This window comes from Bos taurus, chromosome 6 (genome assembly GCF_002263795.3).
Source record: "Bos taurus isolate L1 Dominette 01449 registration number 42190680 breed Hereford chromosome 6, ARS-UCD2.0, whole genome shotgun sequence".
Lineage (NCBI taxonomy): Eukaryota > Metazoa > Chordata > Mammalia > Artiodactyla > Bovidae > Bos > Bos taurus.
This window is the reverse complement of record NC_037333.1, coordinates 116,158,240-116,169,560: the sequence shown is the minus strand read 5'-3', so window position 1 is coordinate 116,169,560 and position 11,321 is coordinate 116,158,240. Positions and strand designations below refer to the sequence as shown.

Below are 11,321 nucleotides of genomic sequence, written 5' to 3'. Positions count from 1 at the left end.
GGGCGCGGGGGCGTCTGGGAGCCTGTCAAAGAGGCGGAACTCTCCTCACCGCTGGCTCGTAGTTCGCTCACCCGGCCCCGCGCTGGGCCGGGACCCTCCGCTCGACTACAAGTCCCAGAAGGCCGCGCGGCGCGGGCGGGGAGGGGGCCGCGCGGCTCGGGCCCGGGGTGACGTCACCTCCGCATCTCGCTCCCCTTGCCGCAGCCCCTCGCGGCGTCCCGGCGCTTGAGCGCGCGCGGCCTGACGGGAATCGTAGTCCTCACACCGGGCGGCCCGAGCGGCGGGTGCGGGAGCGCGGACTCCAGCTCCCGGCGTGCCCCACGTGCCGGAGGCGTGTTAACGGCGGGCAGGGAGGGCGCGGCCGGAGGGGGAGCGGAGCTCGAGAGGGCGGAGTGAGGCGGGGGGGGGCGGTGAGGGGGGGGAGGAGGGCGCCCACACCCCTCCCCCTCCCCGCCGCTCCTTCCCCCTCCCCCGACGTAAACTGGGATCCCTTTCCCCTTGTGTCCGCCATATTGGACTCTAACTCTGGTCAGCGGCGGCGCCGGGCCCGGTGGACTCGCCGTCGCTCCCGCCCAGCCGCCGCCCCGCAGCTGCCGCCCGCCCGCCCGCCCGGAGGCGACCCCGGGCAGCGCCCTGCCCCCCCCGCCCCCCGCCCGCGGCCGGCCAGAGCGTGTCCCGCCGCCGCCTCAGCCTCCCCGCCTTCCCCGCCCTCCGCCGCCGCCCGCGGCCCCGCGCCCACTCCGCGCCCTCCCCGCCTGCCCGCCCGCCATGAGCCCGGCCGACGCCAAGCGCGGGGCCAAGCGCCGGAAGAACAAGCGGGGCGGCGGCGGCGGCGGCGGCGGCTCGGGCGGGGGCAACGGCGGCGCGGGCGGCGGCAAGGCCGGCCCGGCGGCGGCGCTGCGCGGCTCCCAGGCCGCGGGCCTGGCGGCCCCGGGCGGCGCGGCGGCGGCCAACGGGCCCCTCGGCGCGGGCGCGGGCGCGGGCGGCGCCGCCCCCGGAGGCTACTTTGAGGTAAGCGGCGGGGGGGCGGGGGCGGTAACGGTGCGGGGCCGGGGCCGGGCGGCTCGCGCGCTGACAGCCTCTCGCGGGGCCGGCGCGGGGGACCGCGGCCCCGGGCTGTGGGAGGCGCCCGGGGCCCGGCCGCCGCCAGGTGCCGCATCTCCCGGGAGCGCGCGGCGCCCACCTGCGCGGCGCTGTCACGGGCCGGGCCGGGGCCGCCTCGGCCCGCGGCGGGCCCGTCCTTGAGGTTTACTCGGGTGCGATTCCGGAGCCGCTGGGCGTCAGGTGGACGCGAGCGAGGCTCGCCGCGCGTGCCCACCTCCTTCCTCCGCGCCCGGCGCACGGTCATCGCCGAGCGCCGCCTCCAAGTTTTCTTGTGCTCCTCCGAAACGGTCATTTGAAAAAAGAGACTGGCAGTCCTCGCAAGTGGCGGCCCTGGCGCTTCACCCCCTGCTCTTTGGAAGTGTTTATAGAGGTAATGAGTGGTATGGTTACTCAGGTATATATTTGAATCGTCATTTTTTTTTTTCTTTCTTTCTTCTGTCTTTGAAGACAGCAGCACACACCGCCGCTGCTAGCTGTGGATGGCTGCCACTTTTATTTCGCTCTTGGTCACAACACTTTGCAAGACCCAGGACTGGTACGCGGGTGTGCAGTTGGCAGTCATTTCCACTCGTTCAGTCGGCTGCTGAAAGATAATGGATTTTTTTTTTTTTCCAGGAGTTTGTGTTGTTAGGACTGTTTTAAGTTGCTTTGAAGACATTTGCAGCAGTGAAAACAACCGAAAGCCTCGTAAGGAGTATTTATTTGTGTGCCCGCTTCTGAGACAGAAATTGTTTTATGCGGGATTGTAAATGTTGTGTTGGAACGATAGGTAGTGAGAACAGATAAGAAATCATTGCACGTGGCATGGTTCTCTGGTCCTGATATTATTATCTGAATACATAGTAATGTGTGTGGGCTTTAGTTGTAGCTTATAGGGTTTTGGGTGTTCTCTGCAGTTGTTGGAACTTTCTTTATATTGTCCGCTTTGTTTTGGGTCACAGCCCTGCATTTCACAGTCTTCAGAGCTTGCCATCTTCCAGTACACTGGAGAGCGAAACTGGTGTCCTTCTTAGGATACAGGATGAGGCTTATGCATTTCATGGATGGAGTGCAAATTAAGGGCCGTGTTTGCTGCTTCTGGGGAGGGGAGGCAGGGAGGTCTGCTTTAGCAAATTCTTTGCAAAAATGTTGATAATATTGGCTGCAGCTGGATGTAAAATACATCCATTTTTATTGATTTAATAAAAACAAATTGGCACAATAAAAATTCTTACAGTAGCCTTTCACACCGTTATTCTAGGTTTTAATAATTCTCACTTATTTTGCATTATTTAGCTAAAATAACCCTTTAGTTATTATTCGAATGACACTTTTCAAACTTGAATAACTGTCTGCCTAGTATTAATTATCTTGACAGGACTTTTTTTTTTTTCTGTTAAATTTATGAGTTCAGAGTTTGGACCGTGTCCCACTATAAGAACTGAATACCTTGAGACTTAATACTGCTCTGCACATACCCTGCACTCACACATGTACACACACACTCACACTGCAGGGTTTACAAAACGATACTCTGATACTTTCTGGTATCTTCAGTTTCGCTCAGTTTCATTAACAATAATGATGGTTGTAATGCACGGATTATTATGTACTGTTAAGTTGTGACCTGCACCTTTGAAAACATTCTTTTCTACTATACTTTGAAGTTTTCAAGCTATGTCTTTAGTTTTAAAAGTACTTCACAAGTGTTTTATTAATAACGTATCAAAGATACTGTTTATGGTAACAGGTGACACCAGTCACAAAAATTCTTTGTGTAATTCTGGAACCTCTGAATTGTTTCCCCTCAGATGGTGAGCTTTTGGGGACACCTCATCTGGGGCAGAAGAGGCACCCCAAACAGTGTTGGTCAACGAGTAACGGTAAATGGGTGCTGGCCCTGCGTTTGCCAGGCAGGCTTACGGTTCTCGGGGCGCCTCGTTTCCATCTCTGGGTTTGCCAGGGCAGAAGGTGCCTGAGAGGAGTGAGAGTAGGCGGGCTGTCTGGATTCTCAGGAGGGGTCTTTGCTCCCCTGTCAGCGTGCTGCGCGGGCCCCACGCGTGGACCCAGGACCACGGCCGTCGGAGGCGGCCTTGAGGCAGAGAGGCCGCTTCCATGTGCAGTTGGCTTCTACGGGGAAATGAGGACTGTGGGATGAATAGGAAACAGCTTAGCTTCTAGAGTCTTCGGCCCATAGCACAGCTCTGTACACAAAATACGCAAAGCCGGGGGACACAGACTTGCTAGGCTCTGTGCCCTGAGGCATAGCCTCACACTGCCCGGCTTTGTAGGCTCCTGGCTTCTCATGTTGTTGGGAGAATTAAACGGTTGGAGGCTGGCAAGTGGGCACACAGGGTTGTGTGTGAACCGGACCCTTGCTGTCAGGAAGCCGGCCTGGCTGGCTCTGCAGGCGCCCTGCTGCAGGACGCCATCGATGAAGCTTTCTCACTCGTGACATGAGGATGTAAAGATGATGACAGACATCTTGGCCCGTCCTGTTCTAACAGCCACGTGTGCTGGTCTGCTCTAACGTGATGATAAAGAGTTAGCCCTGCGTGAAAAGTTGGTAGGTGAAGGATATTATGAAAATATCTTGCTGTTTTGCATCCCTATTTTAAAATATAATTTTCATAACATTCATGATGCATTAAGTGAAGAGAGAAGCTTACAAAATAAAAAAGTGTGTGTGGGAATGTCCAGTGGTGAGGACTCCACACTGCTGAGGACACGGTCTCAATCCCTGGTCAGGGAGCTGAATCCCACAAGCCACACAGCGTGGCTGAAGAAGCAAAACGTTGAAGAGAACAGTGTTTGTAGTAAGGATCCAGTTTTGTAAAGTATCTGTGTGTATATATATATCTGCATAGGAGAGTATGCAGATTTTTGTATTGTGGAAATCTAGCCATGAAATTAGCTGTTGGGGTATCAATTTACATAACATGTACACGTATGGAGGGCTCAGATGGGCATTTAGGACTCTTTTGTAATGCTGTTAGAGGTTTATGACAGGAAGCTGTTTGGGGTACAGATCAAGGTACATTTTCAAACAGTGATACTACAGTTTGAAAATGAGAGAACATGGTGCATAGGGAGCATTTGTGTTGATAATAATGTAAATCCTTTTTTGTTGCTAAAAAACTGGCAAGAAGAATTTATTAATGTTTCAGTTTTGTTTAGTCGCTCAGTCATGTCTGACTCTTTGTGACTCCATGGACTGCAGCGTGCCAGGCTTCTTCACCAACTCACGGGGTTTACTCAAACTCATGTCCATTGAGTTGGTGATGCCATCCAGCCATCTCATCCTCTGTCCTCCTCCTGCCTTCGATCTTTCCCAGAATCAGGGTCTTTTCCAATGAGTTAGTTCTTCGAATTAGGTGGCCAAAGGATTGGAGGTTCAGCTTCAGCATCAGTCCTTCTAGTGAATATTCAGGACTGATCTCCTTCAGAATGGACTGGTTGGATCTCCTTGTAGTCCAAGGGAGTCTCAAGAGTCTTCTCCAACACCACAGTTCAAAAGCATCAATTCTTTGGCTCTCAGCTTTCTTCATAGTCCAACTCTCAGATCCATACATGACCACTGGAAAAACCATAGCCTTGACTAGACGGACCTCTGTCGGTGAGGTTAACATCTCTGCTTTTCAATATGCTGTCTAAGTTGGTCGTAACTTTCCTTTCAAGGAGAAGGTGTCTTTTAATTTCATGGCTGTAGTCACCATCTGCAGTGATTTGGAAACCCGAGAAATTAATAATTGAAATGTTAATGTTTAAGGGCCATCATACAGTATATCCTCCTAGAGAAGGACATGGCAACCCACTCCAGTATTCTTGGCCTGGAGAATCCTATGGACAGAAGAGCCTGGCGAGCCCCAGTCCGTGGCATCGCAGAGGCCTGGACATGACTGCAACTAAGACACAACCCGCGCAGTGTGTCGCCCGGTCAGACGGTGCCATGGTGGACCTTGGGGCACGCTGGGGTCTGTAGCGCCTTCCCCGTGCCACAGGAAGAGTTGCCACGATGCGATGATGCTCACTCATCACTCTCGGGTTCATGTTTTTTTGGAGGGGTGCTGGGCTGGTCTTCATTGCTTTCTGTAATTGCAGTGAGCAGGGTGCTCTCTAGTTGAAGGCCATGGGCTTCTCACTGCGGAGGCCTCGTTGTTGAGCACTGGCTCTGGGGCGCGGGGGTGCCAGTAGCTGCAGCTCCCAGGCGCTGGACACAGGCTCGGGCGTTGTGGCGCTATGGATTCTTACTCCGAGCCGCGTGGGGTCTTCTTGGGTCAGGGATCAAACCTGTACCACCTGCATTGGCAGCCGGATTCTTCACCAGTGAGTCACCAGGGAAGGCCCTGGTTTGCATTTGCTTCAGTGACCTGAGGAAGTAGGTCCGGTAAAGATCTAGAACCTTGTGTGATTCAGAAAGGTTTGCAGTGGGTAAAGCCACAGGGAGTGTCTCTGTGTGCAGTATTCTTTGTGTGTGTGCACACCCATGGGACCAGTATTTGGACATAGGCAACATGGATAAAAAGTATTCCCAGTACCCTAGAATGTGCCCATGTTCCCCTCCTCGTCATCCCCACTGTTCTTGCGTGTGTTGCCTGTGTCTGATTTTCGCATTACAGTGCTCTGCGGTAGGCAGGGCTCTCCGGCTCAACAGTGTATTTGAGTCCATTCCTGTTGTTGATGCAGCAGCTCACCATTCCTTTTCATGGCATGCAGTTTCCATTGTGCGACTGTCCCGAAACTTAACCATTCTAATATTGACGGACATTGGGCTCATTTTATTTCATGACTGATACAAATCCGGCTGGTATGCACATTCCTGTACATGTCTTTTGGTGGATAGAGGACTCCTTTTGGTCGAGTGTAAACCCAAAGTGGAATTGCTCAGTATACATCTGGCTTGACTTTAAAGATACCGTTAGAATTTTTCCAAGTGGTTTTATTATGTGCTAATTTAAAAAATTAACATGTAGTTATATCTATCTATTTATCTATCTATATATTGTCAGTACAGCTCAGTCGCTCAGTCGTGTCCGACTCTTTGTGACCCCATGGACTGCAGCACGCCAGGCCTCCCTGTCCATCACCAACTCCCAGAGCTTGCTCAAACTCATGTCCATCAAATCGGTGATGCCATCCAACCATCTCATCCTCTGTCGTCCCCTTCTCCTCCAGCCTTCAATCTTTCCCAGCATCAGGTCTTTTCTAGTGAGTCAGTTCTTCGCATCAGGTGGACAAAGTATTGGGGTTTCAGCTTCAGCATCAGTCCTTCCAATGAATATTCAGGACTGATTTCCTTTAGGATGGACTGGTTGGATCTCCTTGCAGTCCAAGGGACTCGGAAGGGTCTTCTCTAGCACCACAGTTCAACAGCATTAACTCTTCGGTGCTCAGCTTTGTTTATGGTGACTATTGGAAAAACCATAGCTTTGACTAGAGGAACCTTTGTCAGCAAAGTAATGTCTCTGCTTTTTAACAGGCTGTCTAGCTTGATCATAGCTTTTTTCCAAGGAGCAAACGTCTTTTAATTTCATGGCTGCAGTCACCATCTGCAGTGATTTTGGAGTCCAAGAAAATAAAGTCTGTCATTGTTTCCATTGTTTGCCCAGCTATTTGCCATGAAATGATGGGACCAGTTGCCAATATCTTAGTTTTCCGAATGTTGAGTTTTAAGCCAACTTTTTCACTCTCTTCTTCCAGTTGCATCAAGAGGCTCTTGAGTTCTTCTTCACCTTCTGCCATAAGGGTGGTGTCATCTGTGTATCTGAGGTTACTGGTATTTCTCCCGGCAATCTTGATTCCAGCTTGTGCTTCATCCAGCCCGGCATTTCTCAAGATGTACTCTGCATCTAAGTTAAATAAGTAGGGTGACAATATGCAGTCTTGATATACTTTCCCGATTTGGAACCAGTCTGTTGTTCCACGTCCAGTTGTAACTGATGCTTTTTTGACCTGCATACAGATTTCTCAAGAGGCAGGTAAGGTGGTCTGGTATTCCCATCTCTTGAAGAATTTTCCACAGTTTGTTGTGATCCACAGAGTCAAAGACTTTGTCGTAATCAATAGAGCAGAAATAGATGTTTTTCTGGAATTCTCTTGCTTTTTTCTATGATTCAACGGATGTTGGCAGTTTGGTTCCTCTGCCTTTTCTAAAATCCAACTTTAACATCTGGAAGTTCTCGGTTCATGTACTGTTGAAGCCTAGCTTGGAGGATTTTGAGCATTACTTTGCTAGCGTGTGAAATGAGTGCAGTTGTGTGGTAGTTTGAACATTCTTTGGCGTTGCCCTTCATCGGGATTGGAACAAAAATTGACCTTTTCCAGGCCACTGCTGAGTTTTCCAAATTTGCTGACACATTGATTGCAGCACTTTCACAAGCCTCATCTTTTAGGATTTGAAATAGCCCAAATGGAATTCCATCACCTCCACTCGTTTGTTTGTAGTGATGCTTCCGAAGGCCCACTTGACTTCACATTCCAGGATGTGTGGGTCTAGGTGAGTGATCTTTTTTTTATAGTTCTGCTGTGTATTGCTGTCATCTCTTAATATCTTCTGCTTCTGTTAGGTCTATACCATTTCTGTCCTTTATTGTGCCCTTCTTTGCATGAAATGTTCCCTTGGTATCTCTAATTTTCTTAAAGAGATCTCTAGTCTTTCCCATTCTATTGTTTTCCTCTATTTCTTTGCATTGATCACTGAGGAAGGCTTTCTTACCTCTTTTCTATTCTTTGGAACTTTGCATTCAAATGGGGATATCTTTCCTTTTCTCCCTTGCCTTTTGCTTCTCTTCTTTTCTCAGCTATTTGTAAGGCCTCCTCAAGCAACCATTTTGCCTTTTTTCATTTGTTTTTCTTGGGGATGGTCTTGATCACTGCCTCCTGTACAATGTTACGAACCTCCGTCCATAGTTATTCAGGCACTCTCTATCATCTAATCCCTTGAATCTATTTCTCACTTCCACTGTATAATCCTAAGGGGTTTGTTTTAGGTCGTACCTGAATGGTCTGGTGATTTTCCCTACTTTCTTCAATTTAAGTGTGAATCAGGCAATAAGGAGTTCATGGTCTGAGCCACAGTCAGCTTCCAGTCTTGTTTTTGCTGACTGTATAGATCTTCTCCATCTTCAGCTGCAAAGAATATAATCAGTCTGATTTCGGTATTGACCATCTGGTGACATACATGTGTAGAGTCTTTTCTTGTGTTGTTGGAAGAGGGTGTTGCCATGACCAGTGTGTTCTCTCGGCAAAACTCTGTTAGCCTTTGCCCTGCTTCGTTTTGTACTCCAAGGCCAAACTTGCCTGTTACTCTAGGTATCTCTTGACTTCTGCTTTTGCATTCCAGTCCCTTATAATGAAAAGAACATGTTTTTTGGGTGTTAGTTCTAGAAGATCTTGTAGGTCTTCATAGAACCATTCAACTTCAGCTTCTTCGGTATTAATAGTTGGGGCATAGACGTGGATTACTGTGATATTGAATGGTTTGCCTTGGAAACGAACAGAGATCATTCTGTCGTTTTTGAGATTGCACCCAAGTACTGCATTTTGGACTCTTGCTGGCTATGAGGGCTACTCCGTTTCTTCTGAGGGATTCCTGCCTGCAGTAGTAGATACAGTGGTCATCCGAGTTAAATTCGCCCGTTCCAGTCTATTGTAGTTCACTGATTCCTAAAATGTTGACGTTCACTCTTGCCATTTTCTGTTTGACTCTTTCCAATTTGCCTTGATTCATGGACGTAACATTCCAGGTTACTATGCGTTATTGCTATATCTGTCTATATAGGTAGATAGATGTGTGTGCGCGTGTGATGGTTTAGTCACTAAGTCGTGTCCGACTCTTGAGATCCCGTGGACTTTAGGCCACCAGGCTCCTCTGTCCATGGAATTTTCCAGGCAAGAATACTGGAGTGGGTTGACATTGCCTTCTCCAGGGGATCTTCCCCACCCAAGGATCAAACCAGGGTCTCCTGCATTGCAACTGGTCTCTTGGATTGTAGGCAGATTCTTTTTACCGACTGAGCTGCCAGGGAAGCCTGTATATGTGTGTGTGTGTGTTCGTTTATATACGTGTGTATATATACACACACACACACATATATATACATTCATATGTATACACATGCAGTGTGGCTTGCGGGATCTCAGTTCCCCGAACAGAGACTGGACCTGGGCCGTGGCAGTGAAAGCTTGGCATCCTGACCGCTGAGCCGCCAGGGAGCCCTGCCCGCGGCATGTGCAGCTTCGTGTGTCTCCGTCAGTGTGCGGAGCAGCGCCGTTGCCCAGACAGGCTCCCTGCAGCTGCTCCTGTGCAGTCGCTCTCCTCCCTGCCCCACTCTGGACAGTCATGACTTTGTTACTATGGCTTTGTCTTCTTGGGAAGTCATATAGATGGGATCATACGGTCTGTAACGTTTTGAGGCTGGTTCCTTTCACTTGGCGTAGTCACTTTGAGTTTCATCCCGATTTGTGCAGGTTTCAGCAGCTTGTTCCCGCCCACTGCCGGGTGGTCTTCTGTTGTGTGGGTGGATTGCCGTGACCATCTTCTCTTGGTGCACACTGGGGTCCTTTCAGTTTTTGTTGGTAATGAATAGAGCTGCTGTAAAACATTTGTGTACAAGTTTTCATATGAAAGTAAATTTTCATTTCTCTAGGGTGAATACCAAGGAATGGGAGCAGGGTCAGTGGTAACGTTGTAAGAAACTGCCAAACTGTTTTCTGAGCAGCTGTTCTGTTTTAACTTCCTGCGAGCAGAGGTGAGAGTTCAGGTGCTCTGCGTCCATGCCAGTTCTCGATACTGTTAGATGTTATTTTGTGCTGAGTTGCTTCGGTCGTGTCCGACTGTGCGACCCCGTGGACTGTAGCCCACCAGGCTCCTCTGTCCTGGGGATTCTCCAGGCAAGAACACTGGAGTGGGTGCCGTGCCCTCCTCAGATGTTACTTTAACCATTAATGAATAGGTGTGTGGTGGTGTTGTGATTTAGTGTGCATTTCCCTAGTGACTGTTACTGAACGCTTCATTGATTTGCCATTCTTGTATCCTCTTGGATGGAGTGTTTAAGACTTTGCTTTTTTTTTTTACTTGTTTTATTTTCTTTCTTTTGACTTTTGAGAATTCTTGATAATTCTTGTTATGAATCTTAGGTCAGATTTGTGATTTGCAAAAACAGTTTCAGGCTGTACCTAGTCTTTAAATTCCATCAACTTTTTGTTTTTTTGCAAAGAAAAATTAAATTTTGATGAAGTTCAACTTTCCAGATTTTTTTTTATAAATCATACTTTTTGGTATCATGTCAAAGAACTATTTGATAAAATCTCATAAAGATTTTTTTCTGTATTTTCTTCTAAAAATGCCCTAGTTTTACGTTTAGATTTGTGATTCATTTTGAGTTGATCGCGTATCAGGTATAATTTTGGGCAGGATGGATGTTATGTTCGTCCCAAACCCATTTGTTCTACCCTTTCTCCATTGAATTGACTTTTCACTTGGGTCAGAAATCAGTTGGGCTCGTTGGTGTGGGTTGTTTCTGGGTTGTATTCTGTCCAGTGATCTCTGCGTCGGTCTCAGTGCTTGTGCCACACTGTCTCACTTACTGTGGATCTTATACATTAGTAAGATGATTCCTCCAGCTTAAAATTGTTTTTGCTGTTTGGTCATTTCACTTTTCCATACATTTTAGAATCAGTTTGTCTGTGTCTACGAATAATTCTACTTGGGCCTTGATTAGAGTAGCATTAAATCTATAGTCAGTTTGGTGGAGAATTGACATGTATACTGTACTGAATCCTCCAGTCTGTGAACATGGTGTGTGTGGTTCTGTTACATTTATTTGGTCATCTTTGATTTTTTAAAAATTGACATAGCATTGACATACAGCACATCTTTGATTTTTTTCTCCAGTATTTTGTACTATAGTATCCAGCATACATATCCTTTACATGTTTTGTTAGATTCATAAAGTATTCCATTTTTTTCAACTTCTGTAAATGGTGTTTTGAAGAATTTCTGTTTCTATTCGTTGCTAGTATATAAAAGTTATTAATTTTTGTGTATTCAACTTTTATCTGTTGATCTTGCTAAAATCACGTATTCTGGGAATTTTTGGGGGATTTACACTTTAAAAAATATTTGCTGCACTGGGTCTTCATTGTGGAATGTGGGACAGTCGATCTTTAATTGTGGGGCCCCTGTGATGGGAGCATGGGGTCTTAGCCACTGGACTGCCAGGCAGGTCCCTTGCTGC

At 48.3% G+C, this 11,321-nt stretch overlaps 1 protein-coding gene across 3 annotated transcripts in view; it reads left to right on the top strand.

Moving 5' to 3' along the window:
* The first annotated feature begins 509 nt into the window (after positions 1–509).
* FAM193A (family with sequence similarity 193 member A) overlaps positions 510–11,321 on the top strand; it is a 148,441-nt gene continuing 137,629 nt past the window's right edge. For 2 of the 3 annotated variants that reach the window (XM_024993744.2, XM_024993745.2), the window contains exon 1: positions 510–1,011. In XM_024993744.2, coding sequence (XP_024849512.2) covers positions 769–1,011 — 243 coding nt within the window. In that variant the 5' untranslated portion in view covers positions 510–768. Of the gene's footprint in view, positions 1,012–1,171; positions 1,475–11,321 lie in introns of those variants that run through there. The other variant, XM_059887866.1, reaches the window with a different exon arrangement.